The sequence below is a fragment of the Vigna unguiculata genome, chromosome 7 (genome assembly GCF_037176805.1).
Source record: "Vigna unguiculata cultivar grain cowpea cultivar isolate G323 ecotype 2 chromosome 7, ASM3717680v1, whole genome shotgun sequence".
Classification (NCBI taxonomy): domain Eukaryota; kingdom Viridiplantae; phylum Streptophyta; class Magnoliopsida; order Fabales; family Fabaceae; genus Vigna; species Vigna unguiculata.
Genome location: NC_140798.1, coordinates 35980119 through 36001395, shown reverse-complemented (window position 1 = coordinate 36001395; position 21277 = coordinate 35980119). Strand labels below are relative to the sequence as shown.

Here is a 21277-nt window from a genome sequence, read left to right as displayed (position 1 = left end):
AACTTGCTTAATAGAAATGAAAAAAAAAAAAAGTTTAGGCTGCAAAAAACTTATACTCATAGATTTCTCTCTCAACATATATCTGACTTGAATTCCCTCAATTACATAAGATTATACTTCAAATTTTGACCAAAAATTAAATATCGATTTTCTTATTCCATTTCAAGCATCACCCAATTTAGACTAATCACGCAAAAGCTCACAAATTATTTTAATTTTTTCCTTTTGTTTTTCCTTATTACTTACAGTGAAAAGTCTTACATTAATTTAGTAAACTTTCAGAAATAAAAATTTACAATTTATAATAAGTTTTAAATGTAAAAAAAAAAACTATAAGTAAAAAGTTAAAAGCAGTTTTCATTTAAAAAAAAAAACTAAAATTCATCTTGAACAAAACCAACATTAAAGCAATAATTCTTGATTTTTAATATTATAAAATTTAGACTTCAATGCAAGTTTAACCCTCCGATTTAGATATTTTCCCCATATTTAAATTTACTTTTTGAATTCTTGAACTTAGGAAATTATACTTTTTAATCCTTTCAATACCTTGATAGTACAAAGTAAATAGTTAATTTTGAACCTGCAATTGGTTACGACATTTGATAGCTAGAATCTAATTTTTAATTTAAATACAAATTCGTTTAAAATCTCTTCAAATAATTAAAACAAAAACAAATAGAGGAAGAATTTTATATTAAAGAGGCCAAATGTAAAATAAAAAAGTGGGAAACAGCAGAGGAACAATGTGACCAGCAAGACTTAGACACAATTAGTAGATAGCAGATAAACAAATTCCTAGAACGTGTTACTAAAAGTCAAATCCTAGAACACATTAATACTGAATCATCCTGATTAGCAATCAATCACCTGGATGCAATCATCAAATCAATGGCCCCAAATTTTTGGGATCAGAATTTTCAAAACAAAAAATCTTGACATGATTCAGCATTTCAAAACAACTGGTTGCTCTCCTTCAAGTTCAGATATGACTATCAAGGAGTCAGTCATTTCAAGAGAGAGAGATTCAGACTTGGGAACAGGGTTGATAACCTGAAAATAGAAAAGTGTTCTGTGAGTAGCATGTTGATTCAAATGAAATACTAAAATTAAATTTGTACTATTGATGGCATACATTCTTTTTGTTCTTCACATATCCTATGGCTACTTCTCTCCTCAAATGTGCCCTCTCAGAAAGCTCAGAAAATGATGGATTCTCTCCTTCTTTCATGTATAGGCCAATATTCTGCAATGAAAAAGCAAGAGTCAACTGCACTGCTACAACAGCATTGCTTGTTTTCTTTTTTATAGAGTAGGTTGGCGTTCATGTTCTAATTTAAAAGACAAACTTTTATGATAAAATGTTCATCTCATACCACAGAGGTTGATGCTATGTACGCAAACTGGGACAAAATCAATTTATATCATTTACTCATTTCGTAAGTTGCATTATTTCAAAAGGAATGCTGGGGGATAAAGGAAGGAAAATTTAAAGAAAGCATGACACCAAAGTCACACGCACATTACCTTTATGGGGAGGAATGTTTACAGAAAAGAAGTATCAAAAGATGAAGAAACATTTACCTTGACATATATTTCGTCTCCATCTGCATCTAGTACGTCTTTCCAAACATCATTTAGTTCGCTGTTCTCGGCCACTGATTTCAAGTTTGAAAAATAAATTTAACGTTGATACATATATTCAAACAAAATCAAGAGATTAAAGATTAATGACCTTGTGCTGTTACAAGGCTCATTATTTCCTCTGCTGCAATGTATGTCACTGATGGCTTGATTCTACTAATCTGCAGCATTTTATATAATGTCATAATCAAAAGTTACCACAATATAAAATTTGAAAGGTTGAACAAAACAAAAGAATTACTTGTTTCCCTAATTTTGAATCAACAATTTCCGCAACTAGATTATGCACCTGCAAAACATCCATTCGATCCAACTATGCTTTATCCATCTAGTAAGAATAACTAATATTTCAAAATGAATATTTGCTATCATCACAAGAAATAGAAGGTAAAAATATCACCTTTACTCCAAGTTTGTTGCAGATATTTTCAGCAAGGAGAAGAGAGTAAGCAGACAATTTGTCTGCCTTAGTTGGATCTGAAAAAAAGTCATATTGGTCAATCAAAGGCCATTTTCAGTCACAAAATTTTACGCATGTTTACCTCCAAGCAGCCATTCTCTGTCAGATATGACAGCAACTGATAAAGGAAGATCCTCGTTCTTTAACGAATTCTGAATATTCATAATGGTTTCTTTTAAGGTGTCATAGTCCATGGGATTTCCAATCTGCCAAAATTGAAATAAGTGAAAGATCTCATAAAAAACAGCACCACCCTGAAAGAAATTTGAATACATTAATTGACTTCACAAGAAAATACCCTGTGAGAAACTCGGACATTCTTGAGTTTGTTATGACCATTGGTGTTGCAAGACTTACTGATCCTGTCATCTAATGGTGTGTCTGATAACACTTCCTGCATATTATTTGCAGCCAGAAATGGTAAATATAGAACTTCCAAGTGAATTCATAAATAATGTAGAAAGAGGAAAACTTAAATATAACACCACAAACCTTATACCCTAATCAATCTACAATGTCATAACTCTGCTATTAGTTCAAACTCAAGATGAATACACATCAGTAGCACAAGTATGTAGTTTGGAGGGATAATGCATTTTATATTAACATAAATATAGTAGCAGTAAACCAGCTAAGATCCTTTAAAGTGATAGTCAAACTTGATTCACAACATAAATGTGCAACAATGCATCATTTGATAGATATGTTAGAGTGGGATTGGAACATATTACATGGGTTATATTATATGGTTTTTTGAAAAGGACATACTAGAATCAAATATAATTAGATATTATATATAACCAACTATTCTGTTTTCTTCATTGTTCAGTTTGATCGTGTAAAACCCATTTCTTTTTAATATATGTGCTTCAGTAAAAAAAAAGAAAAAAAAATCAGTTCCCTTCTAAAACCCTTTCAGCTCCTCTCTACCTTTTTATCTCAACTTTTCTCCATTTTTCCAGCCACTGTCCTACCCTTCCTCTCTGCCCTTCTCCACTCTCACACAACTTGTTCTCCCTGCTTCTCATCTAAATTTCTCACCTTTTTGAAACAGAGGCTAGAACAGAGATCCGTACGGAGTACTCCTCAACCTCCACGTAAGGCAACCTTCAACCTTCATTCTATTTCTGATTTTAGTTCTGGAGCTATGGTTCCGCTTTGCTCTCGTTTAGAGTGTCTTTTTCCTCTCCTTGTGTTCTTGTGATTTAGTTTCCTAAGCTGTTTAGGAGTTGTGGTGCTCTTTTTGCTTAGGACTTTCTTCGACTCCAATTTGATATCAATTTCGAAGTAAGGGAAGCTAGGGCTTTAAAACTTCTTTTTTTAAGTGTCTTACATCGTGCTTAAAATGCTGGTTTGATGTTTGTGATTGTGTTTTCTTTTGTTGTTGTTTGGGATTTTTGGTTTTTACTTGCTAAAATTAGTGAAAACCTGTTATTCTAGCTTAAGCGAGAATTTGTAGCTTAAGCGAGATCAGTCTAGCTTAAGTGAGAATTTCTAGCTTAAGTGAGAATTTCTAGCTTAAGCGAGAATAGCAGAATTCCGCGAGAAAAATCTAGCTTAAGCGAGAATTACTGCAGAATTTTAATTCCTTATTTTAACTTATGATTGATTGAGTTAATGTTAAAAGTATGATGTATGAAGCTATGCATAAATGATGTGGCATTTTTTTAGACCTGTACTTGATGTGTGTAGCATGAGATGATAATTATTCTGAGATGGCATGTGGAATGTTGATGATGAAAGAGTTTTAAGGGAAATTCTTGGTGATGGTGTGGTTAGTGTATGCCTTAATATAGGAGATTTCTAGATAAATGAAGGTATTCTGAACTCTGATAATCATTCACACTCATATAGAATAGAATATGTGGTGAGAGAGGCAAGAGATCTTAGTCTTGGGACATGTTTGGGCCCAAGGCATAATGGGATTAACCTTGTGTATGGTTAGGTGATAACCCCTTGTGTCTAGGCTCTACCTTTAGAATTCTATATCAAGTGCATAATCCAGATAACCGAATCGAGAATCCATTAATTTTTTAGATGAAGATAAGTATGTGAATTATTCTTTGGTTGTATGTTGCTTGTGTTTCATAACTTGTTTATTTAACTATTAAAAATTATTTTCACTAGCTTACCCTTCTATCTGTGTTCTATGTTTTGTTTGGATTTTCTTTTTGTGATGATCACCATTATTGGTGAGAGCAGATGATGAGGCACCTGTTGATCTGGATCCGGTGTAGCGCAATGCCGCGTTGTTTAGCTTAGTCGTTGTAGCTAGTTTCCTTCTTTGAGCACCATTTTGTAGGAATTTCTTATGTTTTGATTTAGTACTCTATTTTGAGTAGTCTTTTAAAATTCCTGCAATGGTGATTCTTTTATACTCTCACTCTTGTTTTGCTCAAAATATCAAATCATGTGATGTTTTATTTCAATAGCTTTTGTCTATTGAATGGGATGTTACAATTCGTACATTACTATTATTATATATAACCCTCTCTTCTTTGCAAACATACGTCTTGATTCAATGATTTTTTTATTCTTTCCCCCCGACATGAGAAGGACCAAAGGTTGGAAAATACAACTGTTTAATTCTACCAAAAGGGTGCAACAGAAGAGAATAAATTAAAATGTTCCATTCCGTTTTATGTGCCAAACACCACCTTAGAATCACATGGTCTAAATCGGTAGATGTATTCACCAATCACAGTGAGGTTCCAAGAACTTATTAGCAAGTGGGGAATGATTGACATTCATTCACCAACTTGAGAGGTTGTTGTAAGCAGGCACTAATTTAGGATAGATTATTCATGTATATATTCAAAATTTCAAATTATATTTGTTATTATCAGGATAGATTTTATGTTTTGTATTTTTCTTTTTTCCTTAAATAACTTTAGCCTATCAATATGGATTACACCTTGTACTGGAAAAGTTATAGATTTGTATTCAGTTTTCTTCTCCAAGTTAGAGATTCAAATATATGAAACCTACCAAAACATTCCAAGCCCAATCAAGATTAGTCATTAATTATTACTATTATTATTATTATTATTATTTGAGGGGGTGGGGGTAAGGGGAAGAATTTTTTTTTTCTCCCCAATTAGAAACAAAAGTATATATCAACAAAGATTCTCAGATATTTAAGAACATACCAAAACACTTCCAGGACCAAGATAGTTATCATACTCTTGGATCATTTCTACAGCATCCGGCCGCCATCCAAGTAAAAGAACGCATTCTTTTGGGCCAACATTCCCTTCTGATGCCTACATGATTATAACCAATAAAGGTTAACATTTCAAATAGAACATAAAGTATCATGCTCAATCAAAACATGTATACAACAGAGTTCTGGAAGTGTAATACCTTGGAACCTGATTTAGCAGGACGTTTTACAATATTAGCAAGTCTAACTTTACTCAATTTGACGGCATGTTCCACATCCTTTTCAGGTATGTGCTCATCATGAATTACATGTGTTCCTTCTTTCCCATTTAGGGTTACTTCAGGATTTTTAGCACTCTGAAGGGATCCAATAAACAATACCTAACAAGGAAAGGTAAGCGGTATCAAAACTTTGTAGGCTCTGACAATTGACTAATGTAAAATAAAATTTATTCAACATGTCATTGTCCTGTCAGTGAACTGGTTAGATCCAGCCGTTATTGATTTTTTTCCTTACACAGTCTCTCTTCCCTATCCCCTTCCCCAATTCCCAGCAAGTATTTCAGGTAAGCAACAGTTAAGTTTGAAAATAGTATCTGTAACGCATATCCTTGTTCAGAAAATCAATATAGATTACTAATCCAGTTGGAACTACAAGAATCTACTGAATTAAAGATGCAATCTAAAGCAATGAAAATTTAAGCAAAATAAATTTAAGATATAAAATCAATTATTTTTCACTTTTACACAATCTTGATGTACTGAAAAAAGAAAAATTATAGTAAAATATGACATGAAACTCACAAAAATACATTTCTACAACCCGAAGACAGACTAGGGTTTAAACTGTCCGGCATAGAGTAATTTAGGCATAATTAGAATTTGGCTCCTTCTAGTTTTGAAATTTAAACTTTGATCGATTTGGATTGGACCAATTTGACAACTCTAATTATAACATGTAAATGATTCAACTCTCTCACTCTTTTTACATATTTATAATGTATAGATAGAGCAAAGTTAATTTTTAATAAAAATTCAAGCCTAGGTGAATATCTATTTGAAGAAGGCAAAAGTGTAACAGTGCAAGGAGTCAAGGACATAAGATGTACTGTATCCTAAACCAATACAATTTCTGATGCCAACTCTCTTCTTCCAGTTTACCAGCTGTTTGATAGTTTAATTTCTTGAATTTCTTGTTATTGCAACTTATACGCATAATTGTTGGTGAAAAAGATATGGAACAATAACATGTTCCCTTTGTTGAAATTATAGAAAGAGGAAGTGAAAGGAGAGAATAGAGACCAAATATCATGAGATTGATTTGATATGATGTAATGTACTACAATATGCAGTAACAAGATTATAAAACCAGTGCACTAGCTCTTATTTGTACTAATGGTGCTCCTGACCAAAAAGGAAGCAAATTGTGAGATCAGAAAATATGATTACCAATCCAAAGAGATGTAAAGAGAAATCTAACACTAAAGAAAAATATAATATATTCTTCTAATTTATATATTCTAAGAACACTCTTGCTTATTCAGAAGAACAACCATTTAGTGCCCATTTGTTCAAGGTTTTTTTTTTAGAATAAGTTTTCTTTCAACAAAAGGATATGTTTAAAAGTAGTTATAATACTTGCATAATTTTTTTAAGAAAAATAATTTGCTTAATGTTTTCTCATAATTAAAACTTAGTAGTTTCAGTAAGAGTAAGTCGCGTTTAAGCTTTAGAAACAATTGGGTCATTAACCAAGCAACTCTCATAAATTTCATGCCAAAACAGGTAAAAAGGAAATATATCTATACATATTTATAAAGAGATTCTCTTTGCAACAATTTTATAACCACCATTTTTAGTGTACAGAATTTATTACCATTTTACCCTTATCAATATATGTCATTTTATTATTTCACCCTTGATGTTTTATAACTATTTCTTTAAAACTCAATTAACTACATACAATAAAAAAACTATCTATGATAAAATTATAAAAATTATTTATTTCATAACTACTTTTTATGAACATATTTCTTTTAAAATCTAATAATGTTTTTTTTATTTTAATAATTATGATAAGAATTAATTTTCTACTTTTTATTATCATAATAGAAAAGTGGATACATGTGTTTCCACTAGTCATATATAAGAGAGTTAGACTAAGTTATATATTAGTCTACATACTTTGTCAGTTTTCTGCAGAATTTCACCATCGTTTGGGTGAAAGTTTAATTTCCCACACCGGTAAAGGCCACATACAATGACCTGAAATAGAAGGTAGAAAGCAAGCATTAAAAAGTCTATAATGTAATTACTTCAGTCTAGAGATTACATTTGAATAAAGTAATTACTTCTTGAAATTTATGTCTTATTTGCCTGTAAGTCATTCCCTCTAGGTCAGGCAAGCTGCGAAGATTGAATACATTTTCTGCAAGTGGAACTAAAAATTAGAATTTGAGAATAAATACATGTAGATCAACTGAAAAAAAATATCAAAGAAGGTTTAACCATTTTTCAAATTTAAGGAAAATATCTCAGTCTACTTTAGTGTAATACCAAGTAAACTAGGAAATGGAACTCCAAACCAAATTAGAGGATGAAAAAATATAAGAAATAAAAAACACTTCAATATGTTCATCTTATCTTAGAATTTGAAACTAGGGTCAAAATTAATTTTCAAAACCAACTTATAGAAAATAAGGGTTGTTCAAGCTTTATACGCTCTATTTTAATAAACACCCACCTTGAGACTGCAATTAAGGTACCCAAAGAAACCACAATTAACGCATGACTTTGTGTTATAATATCATCTTAGAAGCTGGGGAATAGCAATATGAGTGACCCTGCAATGAATCTAATATAGACTCCAATATCATCTTAGAATTTTGGCTTAGAGCTTTACTCCGTAAACTCGGACAACAAGGTCATAATTGCTTAAACTTTATACACTCTACTTAAGTCATATCTCTAAGCAGTGTTAGACTAAACAAATCCCTTCAAAACTGCAATTAAAGCAATCTTCAAAAATACCACAATTTAGGCAGAATAAGAGTACCAACAGTTAAGGAAATTTCCCAACAGTTCATTTTCATTGATAACAACTAATTAAAAAATAGAAACCTGCTAAATGTATAATTTGGTAGCTGCTAAGTCCAATTAACAAACTATCAAAAAAACATTTTAAATTTATATAAAAATCTACTCTGAATTGTTTTGACAGAACATAAAACAAATACCAAATAAACATTAAAGAAATAGGAAAACAAGCAATCTGTATGAACATGACATGCATGAAATGTAGAGAGCATAATTGCAGTACTTCGATAATTTAGCAAGTGTCTGTAGATCTTTATAAGTCCCTTCTGCCGAGAGCATTGAACAAATAGTTTGGATGCAACATTTTCTACTGGCTCTACTTTCAATGCTGAGATTGACTTCATCAACTCACATGTCCTGGAACTTGAAACCTATATTCATTAATTAATAAATTTTCTGCTGATTTTTAGTTTCACTAAGGAGCTGCTCGTAAGTAACAAACCTCAACTATAGTGGGGACAGAATCCATGTTTGGAATTGGTTGAAGGGCTAAAACAGAAAGAAATGCATCTGTGTCAACTTCATACCTAACATACAAACAATATCACATCCATTAGCTTGGTTAAAGTGAAAGTCAGCACAAGATAGAAGCCAAATTAAGTAAAAAGTAGTTTGTCTACTAAAATGGTGCTATCTATATGAACAAATGAACTTTGTGTGGCTTGTAATTTGTCTGCATTGAATAGATGAAAAGTCAGAGAAAAAGCTCAACTACAACAAATGTCAACCAATTAATCCATTTGAAGAAAAGTGTGCACATTAGAAAGGGGAATAGAATTGCCATATACAGGATGCATAACTCAATAGTTAATGTGACAAGTGTCTTACAGTTAGTACAAGTCTAAGTAAATAAGTAAAACACTCTTAATATGATTATCTAACAGAACAAATTTACAAACTGTTCCATTCCCAATATTTTCTCATTGATTAAAGTCCTTAAATCCATTGAGAAAATCCTCAACAAAATTTGTATCTGTAGCTGAAGATGAAGAACAAATAACATACTTATGTCACATTGTTGAAATGCTTTGATAAACATAGTTTGTGAGATACCGACAGAACCATGTGAAATTTACAGCAGATAATAAGACAGAACTTAGTGACCCAAAGACATACAGGAGGTTTCAGGAAAAATTTGAGTAATTTGACAGTTATCCGGTCAGACATTATTTTCCCAGTGACTTTCTCACCCTTTCCCCTATAATAACTTTAGCAATCACTAATAATTAAAATTCAAACCAGTAACCACTATGCCTAAGATAATTATTGTAAAATTACAAATAGCAATTTTCTCTAACATCATTATCTACCCAAATGCTTTTCAATAATAAATTTGTGGAAACAAGTCTACTGATTTCAATTTAAGCTGCTCTATAACCACCTGACAATAACAAGCTAAGTAGATCAACTCTTACCGTTCCCCTTTTGTTGGCAGTATAATTATTGCACGTGCCTTGTTGGCTGCTGCTCTTTCAAATGATTTTGTTAAACTAAGACTGCAACTGTAAAGCCAAAAACATTCAATTTAGACCTTAAGAAATTTATGCGAGAAGGAATAAGAAGCAATCCAAGAGACAGTAAGCCCGAAATATTAGCCTTTGTGCTTTGTTTGCCTTTAGGTAGTTATTTAGGAAGTTAGGGGTCTAAATAATTAAAGTTTATGTAGTATGTCTTTGGGCACTGTTCTAGAAATGTGGTCTATAAACCATATTATTCTAGTAAAATTTAGGTATTATGGTGTGTTCTTAAGTCTAATTAACATTTGAGACATGAAAGAAAAAAAGTTTCAAATCAACTCAACATACGAGAATAACTTATGACTTTTGCTTCTACACAACAGTAATAAACACTCACAAGTTTACGTAGTTCTGTAACCAAGTGTGAGCAAAATTGAGAGCTTTTCTAAATGTTGGGTTTGTGAAGCGTCCAATGAATTGTTTAATGCAATTATTAATTCTTATTAACTTTGAATGGCTTGGAAGGGCCAGAAAAAGGAAAGTTCCATGATGTGCAGTGTTTCCGTGGTTTATATGATTATAGCAGACTGCTTGGATTTTCTAGAGTACATCGTTATTCTTACTGTGGTGATGAGATATAATAATGTTAAAAGCTTCTTTTTGGTGCTCTATCTCAGTCAGATATCAGTGGAAGTGCAGGGCAGAATATTATTGTGTCGATGACCTTGACTTCTCTAATTGAAAATAGAAGCTAAAGGAACTAAGTTGCTCTCATAATAAAATGGAATTAAACAGAAATAATAATCTTATAATATTAAGACACTCACTTTCCAACTCTATTTTACATTCTCTAAACGGAACATGTACCAAGATCAATCAAATGGAGCAGAAAAGTCTCTGGCTGGCTTAAGAGTAGAAACAAATCATAATTCCACAAAAAGGTCTTTCCATGATTAAAATAGGAAATTACCCAGCATTGATACCTCTTGCTAAGGACATCAATATGATTTAAATCTTTTGCAATATTGTCAGCTATCCTATCAATCTGTTTTCTTGGAAGATCAGACATAAGAAGGATTCTCTGCCTCCTGCATAGAGATGAAAAACCATATTGCAGAAGCCAGCAATGAGGACACAAGATAAAGGCAATGACAACTACCTTGTCTGAACCATTTACCTAGCTGTAGCCGTGCCTAAGCGAACAGCAAACTCATGATACTTATTTAACTGCTTTAATATGAAGGGAAGATGACTATTCATCCCACAGATAATGATATGATCAGTCTCCAGAACTTGCATTTGGGCACCCTCCCTGAGCTTTTGCATATTACTCTGTTATGAAGACGGTAAATTAATAGCACACAAAGAAAATATTGCTTAATGAATGCTTAATGCTTCAGAATTTACCCTAAATTGTTCAGTCATCGTACTTAGAAGTCGAGAGTAAAACAATATACCCCATATTGCAAGAAGTAAACCAACAACACGCTCAACACGTGTTCTTTGCTGTAGATCAACAAAAAGTATTTAATTTGGTTGCACAGTAAATGCTTATAAACAATGTAAAAGGGGTGAATAAAAACCCAGATTGTAAAGTCCACAACAAAACCAACATACTTTTAAATGAGTAGATGATGAACACAGACATGCCCAGGCTTCCCAGAGACAATCTTCCAGAGAATTTTGATTACCCCTGGATAATTTAAAATGACCTAGATTAACAAATATAGATAAGAACAACAGATAATAGTTCACCATAACTTAAGCTGCCACGATCTAATACAGCTATTGGCAAAGGAGAGAAATAAAAATTGAACTTGTAAGTCAGAACACTCTTAAAACAGTGACCTAACTATGATTACCTTAACTTGAAGAACATAATACCACCAACAATAACAAATGAGAAGCATGCCACTATGAGCACCACAAGGAACCTGAAAGAGTCCATATGATTGTTTCAAACAAGTATGTATATATCCTTAGTTTTTTAAATAACTGGTAGTTGGTAACATAAACAAGACCCACTAGCTCCATTCATAAAATGAAGCCACTCATTTTACATACTCTAGAAAGTGTTCAGAAAATTCAGTTAGCCTTGTTGGCCACAAATAAGTAAGCTCCTTAGTCCTTTGGAATAGGTGCAATAAAGTAATGCAGGTGTTCGAAAGCAAAGCACCCAAGGAAGAAGCAATGCAAAATTTCCTCTTGAGAGCTATTTTTGAAGAATGGTCCTGCAACACTTTTGTGTTCGTCTCCATCCCTAACCATATGCACTACATCCCTGAAAAATAGTCATGTTCCTCCAGAATAATCCAGTATTCTTCCCTAGGAGCTCAATAGTTTTACCAAATTCGTGAACATGATTCACCAAAACTAATGATAAAATGGTAGCCTTAGTTACTTCGTGTAAAATAAATCATTTTAGCACACCAAAATATGTAAGCAATGCTAGTAAAAGGATTTAATAAAGTGAGGAGCTTTAAATTTATTGACCAGTAAACATACAAATTCAAAGACATATAAATGAAGTGATTGACTTACGTGGCAACATTTCTTTCAAGCTGGATGTTAAATAAGTATAATAACCGTGCTAAGCTCCAACCAATATCATGAAAAGAAGGCAAGGACACATCTAAATTAAGAGGCTTAGGCTTATTCAAGGCATTAGAAACACAAGCAAGTGGCAGGCTTGTTGCAATAAGAGTCTGACGCAAGTATGGAAGAAGTGCATGGCCAGCTTTTATCACCAGATCACACAACTGTTTATGGGTCAGTCTCAGTATGATGTAAAAAGACATAAATTGTATCATGCTTCCAGCCTGTTGACCCTGCAGCACAAATTGTACTTTGAGAGATTTAGTTAGCACTAAGTGCTGCAAAGCCTAGCAAGCCAAATCCAATAATACATCAATTTATCCAACATAATTGAGCATGCTACAACCATGATATTGACTTAACAAATAATGTGTAAAAAACATATTTCAAAAATCCTTAGTTGCACAAAGAAACAGTGATCCATTGAATACAAGGATTTTCTTTTAGCCAACATCACTATCATTGATTTTACTTACCCCATTATCAAACATTATTGACAGGAATAATGTAAAGGACTTTTAGTGACTAAATTATAGTTATTCTCATGCACAACAAGCTTCAAAATAAGAAAAGGAGAAAATGCAGTAATATTAACACTTTAACAATAAATAACATCCATCATAAATACAACCTTGAACTGCTTGTTTGAAAAGAAAACTGAAAAAGGTATATATGAAACATAAAAAGAAGGAAAAACGCGCACTTAATCAGATGAAAGTAACATTGTTACTATAAAAAATCTATACCATTTGCCAAGTTTTATCATAAATTTCTCACCTGAGAACTACTACTATGTTTCTTCATCCAAAAAAACTTGGTGCCCAAATTTTCTGGGACATGTTTGTAAGTGTTCGAACTTGGCTTAACTTCTGACCTGTGAGAATCAACCTCCCGTCTCCCTACAGGGATTTCAACAATTCAGCTTTAGTTCTAGGTAAAAACAGCCAACAAAATTAATCCACAAGTTTTTTTTTCAAATCAAACAAAAAAGAGAATAGATCACAGGAAATAGAAAGATGGATGATGAAAAGGAAAATATTTAAATATGAACCAACAAAATTAAGTTCTCCCAAAAGAAAAGAAGGGTTAAAAAATAAACATAACTGATTAGAGATAAAATAACCTCCAATAAGACAGTGTTGAAACTCATGGAAAGAACATTCTAGAAAAACAATTTAAACTTATAAAAAAGTAGATAGATATCAATCTATAACCATCGTGAAAAATTCACTAAGATCTACATACCAAAAATAAATAAATATAGCCCAATATATGATGGAAATGAAGGTTTATAGTATTGTCAATGTAAATCACTAATCTTTTCATACTTGCATGAGTTTCTTGGTGTGTTAATGTATATATCATGAGCCCAGTCTGAAAGCAAGTGGAAGTAATCTTCTTTCTTTTCTTATGAAGCTAGCATTGTAAGCAAAAAGATAAAGGCTCAAGCAGGATATTTCAATATCAGTAAAAACAGCAAAAACATGTGTGTCTCATCACAAATGGACAAACAACCGCAACAAACTAAAGTTTAAAGTACAACATAGTTGACGACTCAATTGAAACCTTTGATAAAATAAAAATAAGAGATGGAAGTACGACTACACGATTTAACAGATGTACACAGTTTAAGAATGTGACCAAGTTGGATCACTTGTTTTATAGTTTCACAAACAAGAGAAGAGAAAAGAAGAGTACAATACATCAGAACTAGTCACAGAACAAGTAACTAACTTATCAAACCACATGCAAAAGCCTTCACAAAAAAATAGAGGTCGAATAAGAAGCATGTAAGCAGAAAAGTGATAGAGTACTACCTCTGCTTCAGACTAAATTCAATAATTTGACTTGGTTCTGTCATATGGCATCAGATATTAGACTTGACTCTATCCTATGGTTTTCAATTATTAGACTTGACTCTATCCTATGCTATTCAATTATTAGACTTCACTCTATCCCACTGAAGTCACATGACATATCATCTACTTCACATGATGACAATTAATGTCATTTTAATCCCAAGTGTTTGCAAACACTGGAAAGCTGAAGCCATCATCCTAGATGAAATATGAAATTATGCATATCAGAACTATCAGTTGTCAAAAAAAAAAAAAATCTGTATTCATGAAACTAAAAGTTCTATATAAATATTTGTTGAAAAAAGAAGAGAAGAGCAGAGGAAGAAAACTATGTGTAGCGGCAGGTTAGAGAGTTAAATGCCGACCCCAGAAGCAGAACAGGGTTAAAGAAAGTGAAAAAGAATCTCATCAGCCATTTACAAGAAATACCAATGATTAAGAAATGAGCAACATAAAAGAAGTGAACAACAAACCAAGTCAAACACTAAGTTTACAAGTTTGAGACAAAGCGGTAACCCGTAAAGTGGTGGCAGAAATGATTAAGAAAAATGAATTAGGCCAGTTTAGATATACAAAATTTGAACTAGAGCTTTTTGGTTGGGTGAAATTCAGTGCCACAAATGACATTTTTAAGTAGGTACATAAACCTCCATTCAGTTTAACCCATTCAGTTTAACGGCAAACAAAGTAAAGAACATCTTACCCTACAGAAACTTAACATTGACAAGTTTAAGATCTTGTATACTCAATAAAGCAGCAGTTGATTCATGAGGCTCACCTCCAGCTTGCCCTCTAGGACCACGCATGTGTAATGCTGAGGATTTGATCCAACTGAAGTGACAGGGCATATACCTCCTGTGAAGCATCATCACAAGCAATTAAACAGAAAACTCTCCATATAACACACTCATCTAAAACCCATATGATCAATTCTAAGGTAATCCACTTTGAGGACATGCAAATCCATTTTTAGATATCTATGTGTGTGTGGGGGAGAAAGAGAGAACATAAGGGTGTGCCTGGAATTGCAAGTGATTGAAGAGAGATGGGTGTAAGTTGGTGGTAAAATCCATGGCTGACAGCTTTGCAGGTGAAGGAGAAGCATTGTTCCCTATTCCACTGGGAGAGATCAGAAAGGTCTGACAGAACGAACAGAGGAAAACGTTGAACGTCGGATAGTTAGTAAAAGCGAGAAAGGACGGAGGGAGTGAAATACTATGTAATAATTAATTATTTAATTAATAATATATGAAGAAAATCTGAGAAGAAAAAAAAAAGGATAAAATAAGCCAAATAGAAAAGGTGAGTGGCAATGGTAACTACAGAAGGAGGAAGGAGGAGTGTGGGAGTGTGCGTTATTGTGAAGTGGGGTAGCAAAGGAACGTAGTACCAAAATTAAAACATCATTCAATTAAACGAATCGAAAACAACCACCTCACAAGACAACAAAAATCTGTGACTAAAAAAATGAATAATCCCTTTCTGGATTTGGACATACTGAACTTGGTGATGGTCCTGCTTGCTGATTCCTTTGGTGTTTTGTAACAACTCAATTGAATCACAATAGCTGTATTTTGTAACAAACGAATCTGAATACAATATCTTCTTATATATTTCATCACCGACAAAATGATTTTATAAAAAAATATATATATTCAGAGATAAAGATCGAAAATATGTTAAAAAAAATGAATTTTGAATAGAAAAAAAAAATAGTTGTTGGAGTTTAAAAGAGCAGTTGGAGTTGAAAAGAGCAATGATAATTATGAGGTGAATCCCCACACGTGCCCTAACATTGCAACTCTTCAATTAAGAAGAGTCTTGAATTGCCAACTCTTGAATTTCAGTGGTTATGTTCGACCCTACCATCTACACTTTTGTTGGTACATCCACGTTTTAGTGTGCTTTTCAGCATGTTGTTCGAGTTGGTGTGCTTTTTTACCACCACCACTAACAAATGCGCATTGCAAAGTCAACACTAACCACTACACTAAATGGTACACACGTTTGGCTTGCGATACTATAGCATCGTAATTCCTTAATATTTAATTGATATTGTTAGTGTTTTATTTATTTAACGAGTAATAGGAAACAAAGATTTAATAACAAATAAATAAGGATATATTGAGAGAGACGTGTGTGAATTCTATTGTATTCAAAAATTACAAGAAATGCAAAATCTTTGTTAATGTAGCAAAGTAGTAAAGTGAGAGTCGAGCACTTACACTATAGTTGTCAAAATGGGTTGAAATTCTCGAGCCAACCTGGCTCATCACGGATTTGGGTTGGATTGAATTTTTTTACAAATTTCAATACAGGTTGAATTTTGACCTGATTCACCTAGAACTTGGCTCATTCGGGTTAAACTCGTGCTGAACCGAGTTGGCTCACTCGGGTTAAATCCATGATGAGCCGAGTTAGCTCACTAACCCGCAAATAAAGAGTCACACAAGTATTTTTTATTAATTTCGGCTTTGTATTTGGGTCATGTTAGGTTGTTTTTTTTAGCCAACACATAAATAATTTGTATTTTTGTGATTTTGGTTTGTATTTGGATTGTATTAAAGTTTATTTAGATTTTAATTAGAATTATAATCTAGTTTTGGCTGAAAAAAATAAAAAAAATGTATTTTTTTTAATTAAGTGAACCTGTGAGCCAATCCGTTTAACCCACCAACCCGTGGTGGGTTAGACCGAGTTCGAATTTTTTTGACTCACTAAGTGATCAACCCGTGGTGGGTCGGATCGGGTTACCCATTTTAACAACTCTGCTTACCACTAACCAAAAGTTATAATCATTAGTCATAATACAATTCTTTTTACTTAAGAGCGTAACAGCCAAAACATCACGATTGACCTGATCCACTTGATCTTTGTCACGGGACAATTGATGTCATTTGTAACAATTTCCCCTTCAAGCAATTGTCTCACCAGAAATCTCACTCTTATATACTAATAGCCTCCCATAAACTCAATGGAATTATAAATACACTCAACAACAATGAGTTTAGAACCTAAAAGTATAAACCAAATTGGAGAAAGAGGTTTAGTAAGTGTATATCTGCATTGATTCCTATATGTCACATTAAAAGGCTAGAACAAAGAGGAGATTGTGTGCAGAAGAAACAATTTAAATACGTATGTGCTTGACAACTATTGAATGAAAATATGAAAAAGTCAATTTTAAGTATAACTCAACCTTACAAAATTAACTTGTAAGATAAAGTTTGTACACATTTATATCTTTCAAATAGATCTTATCACTAACAATATGAGATCTCTAATATACTTATTGTCAAGACACATATATCTCAAATGTGAAACTAGACGTTAATAAATGATTCGATAACGATAACACGATAAACTTAACTAACAACAAATATCATGAAGATATATAGACTTTGAATGGCTTTGATACCATAATATAAAACAAAAAGGAAAAGAAGACGTATCAAGGTAGAAACATAACTGAATTTTATTGTATGCAAAGATTAATTTACAATAAATAAATGAAAAGTCATATATAGAAGATTGTTAATGTAACAAAGTACCAATTATCTTTAACTTACCGTTGTTCTATACACTAATAATTAATAATAATAATAATGAATTATATGTAGTGTTGATTTAAATAAGTTTGAGCAGAAAATCTCCGCAACAAAAAGAAATTGCAGTGTGTTGATAATGTTTAGAGAAGTGGTTCGAGATTTACATAAACCACTACGAGGACATGTTCCAATGTGTGTGATGCTATTTGTTTTTTTTTAATAAGAGGTGAGGAGTTATTTTTCTTTGATGCAAGTGTTATTCCAATGAGGGAGTAATTATATTCAAGCAATAATCTTCCTACACATTTATAATTGTCACCTAAACATATAATGTCATCTGCTTCTTGACCAATAAAAGTACATACATAGAGTAATAAAATTTTTAAATTTTTTTATCAAAAATAATAATTTGTCAAAATTTATCAAACCAAACTTTGTCAAAATATCATTTAACTTAACAGTCAAATCAATTATGTGAAACCTACAAAATTACAAATTTCCTTAAAATATTTTTCCAACCAAAATATTTTTTCTAACCAAAATCTAACTATTTTATATTATCATGAGTACACAGTTTGTTTACTATAGTTGATATAAATTTCTCTGACTATTCAAACTAAATTCACATTTAAACTAAAAAGACTCTCAATGATTTATCTTATCAAAATGTTTCAAATTGAAATCTCAACCATCCAAATACGGATAACATTGAACAAATTTCTAATACACAATACCAATTTTATTTAAAATTGAAAATATCTTCTCTCATACGACAGTGACACATGTTTTTCTAAACAATGTGAAAAGAAAAAACTTAAACCACACAAAACTCCTAAAAATTTAAGAAAACGTCATCAAATTAATCAAAGTATTATTAGAAGTTGAATCAATTGAGAGAAGCACTCTCGCAAGTTACAGAAATAAAACATTGAAACACTCAAAACAAAAAAAAAAGGAGATTTAAAAAAAAAAGTTACTTTAAACCATCTACAATAATAAAATTTATTTATAATAAAGATTTTATCTTATAATTTAATAACATTTTTATTTTAATAATAGTTAAAAAATAATAATTTTACTTTTTTTATCATTATAGAACAAGAATAAACATGCATACACTTAATCACATGTGTTTCTACTAAGAAAAGTAAGATTTTTTTCACAATAGTAGTTAAGAGCAGCGCGATATTTAATAAAAGATAATTACTAATGATATTTTCTGACATCTTCCTTCTTCACTTATCCTCAACAAATTCATATTACTTAATTATTTTTATCTATTTTCATTTTTAATTTATTTATTTCATGTTTATAATTTTTCTGTTTTGTAATAAAATCCAAATGACTGGGTTTGTTTGGTTTTTTGGAGAGACGGCGGTTTCATTTGGGTGAACAAACACGTTTTGGACGTGAAAGTTGCGTGAACAATGAAGCTATTCCACTCTCAGTACGGTACCCATCAAACTTTGGATGGAATCTTGTACCCCGTGACCAACACTGACTCACCATTTTGTTTTCTCCTCTGCCACAGATGTATATATACTAAATTTTAAAGTTTTGGACCATGTCAAAAAAAATATCTTTAGATAACAACTCTTTTGAAGATAATTATTCCACACCTTTCTAATAATCAAATATTATATTCAGGCAATAATAGCGATATAAAATAATAAAAATGTTAAAATATCACAATTCTGTTGTTTTGTTTCATCATTCAAAAATCGCCATACTATATATATAAAGAGTAGAGATAATTTGTTTGGAAACAAAAATAAAGAAGAATGTAGCAAAAAAAATTGGGACTCCTTGAGAGTTTTGTAAATTATTTTCTATTACACCGACAGAGGTTATTTGGGTAAAAAGCAATTTGGTTCGCATTGATTATTTGTTTGTTTGGTTTTTAACACATGCATCATCAATGTTATTTTGGATAATCACAATACAATTTTCATGTAAGATGATATTCTCAGTCGTAATAAGTGTAATATATCTTTTATTATTAATATTTTAACCACTTTAAATTTGGACTCTTAAATTATTAGTGGACGTAGGATTAGACTGCTACATGATGTTTTTATAACGTCAAATTATATTTTTAGAATTGTACTAAAATATTAAAGAATTGTACACTAGAATATTTAATTTTAATTTTTTATCTTTTAATTTAGCATAATCCTAAATTAGAACAATTTACGTTTAAATATATTAAAGAATAACAAAAGTAAATTTAAAATATTTAAGATTAAATTTTTTGTAAAACTTTATGGTTGATTGAGAAAGGTAGGATGGACCTTTGTTTCTGAAATTGTACGGAGAATAATGATTTTTTCTTTCTTCGTCGTGATATTGTTGTTGTTCATGGACTCTCAATCTTGGTGTTAATGCGAATGACATATTGAAACAAAAATTTATTGTCAGATAATTTATTCCGATTTAACTTGGTCCGTCACGGATGAGACAATCTAATTTAGTTTATTTATTAATAAATAAATAAAAAATGAATTTGATCTGATTTATCACACAGATTAATTTATTATTCACTTAATTAAAAGAAATATATAGTTTTTTTAATAAAAAAGAATATAATTTTAATTAAAATATAAATAAATTTTAATAAGATCTAAATACAATTCAAAAAATGTTAAACTCCAACTATAAATCAAAATCATAAAAATATCAATTTGTTAGTTAAAAAAACAATCTAATTCGATTTAAATGCAAACATAACAAAAAAATATTTGTAATCTTTTATTTGCGGATCAGATTGGTGAATCAACCTGACTTATCACAAATTCAATCCAGGTGAGTCGGATTCTAGGTGAACTGGATCAAAAATTAACCCGTATTTAAATTTGTAAAGAAATTTAAACCCATTTCATTAATATTTAAATTATTTAACATATTTTCTCAAATTTTGTTTTTCCTTAATATGACCATTTCATTATACTACTTAACGTTATTAATAGAGTGATGAGTTGACAAATTCACATAAACACATGTAGATGAATTAAAACAGTATAATTTGTTCATCTTAGAAGCTATAAACTACATTATTGAGTTTGGTGACGAGGCCTTTTGACGTGAAGGCATAATGCAGTTGTGGGAAAGTAGAGGTGGTGTGGGATTTTTTTCTATCCACGTACGTTAATTGTTAATATTTTATTTGGAAAGAGAGAGTTGATACGTGAGACAATAAATGTTAATTATTTTCATAAATGTGATTTATTTGTCAATTAATTTATAATTTTTATATAATTTTTTATATTGTAATGTCATATAATTCGCAACAATTTAATATGGTAACTACTTTGTGATTGACATAAAATTCTATAAGTTTCACATGTGGTGCTATGTGCTTTGAGTTATCAAATATGCTCTCTTATATATTATATTATACCATCAAAATTATAGAGGAAAGGTTTGAAACGAAAAACACATTAAAGGATTCTCGTGACA

General features: G+C 31.4%; 1 protein-coding gene across 5 annotated transcripts; it reads right to left on the bottom strand.

Moving 5' to 3' along the window:
* Positions 1–679: 679 nt before the first annotated feature.
* Positions 680–15552, bottom strand: LOC114191641 (ion channel POLLUX-like protein, putative (DUF1012)). 5 transcript variants are annotated; one of them, XM_028080940.2, is made up of 24 exons: positions 15293–15545; positions 15052–15128; positions 13192–13313; positions 12361–12647; positions 11682–11753; positions 11437–11512; positions 11227–11325; positions 10997–11151; positions 10803–10907; positions 9778–9864; positions 8805–8889; positions 8586–8733; positions 7618–7694; positions 7451–7531; positions 5468–5647; positions 5254–5367; positions 2403–2498; positions 2187–2310; positions 2045–2121; positions 1886–1933; positions 1736–1805; positions 1585–1658; positions 1136–1246; positions 680–1053 (listed from the first exon to the last, which is right to left on the bottom strand). In XM_028080940.2, exons 1-24 carry the CDS (start codon positions 15376–15378, stop codon positions 946–948), a joined length of 2559 nt encoding a protein of 852 aa, XP_027936741.1. In that variant the 5' UTR covers positions 15379–15545; the 3' UTR covers positions 680–945. The 5 variants fall into 5 exon arrangements, with proteins under 5 accessions (XP_027936741.1, XP_027936742.1, XP_027936744.1 ...); XM_028080941.1 differs by lacking the exon at positions 1886–1933 and having other exon boundaries at positions 15293–15552; XM_028080943.2 differs by lacking the exons at positions 15052–15128; positions 15293–15545 and adding an exon at positions 14977–15001.
* Positions 15553–21277: the final 5725 nt, after the last annotated feature.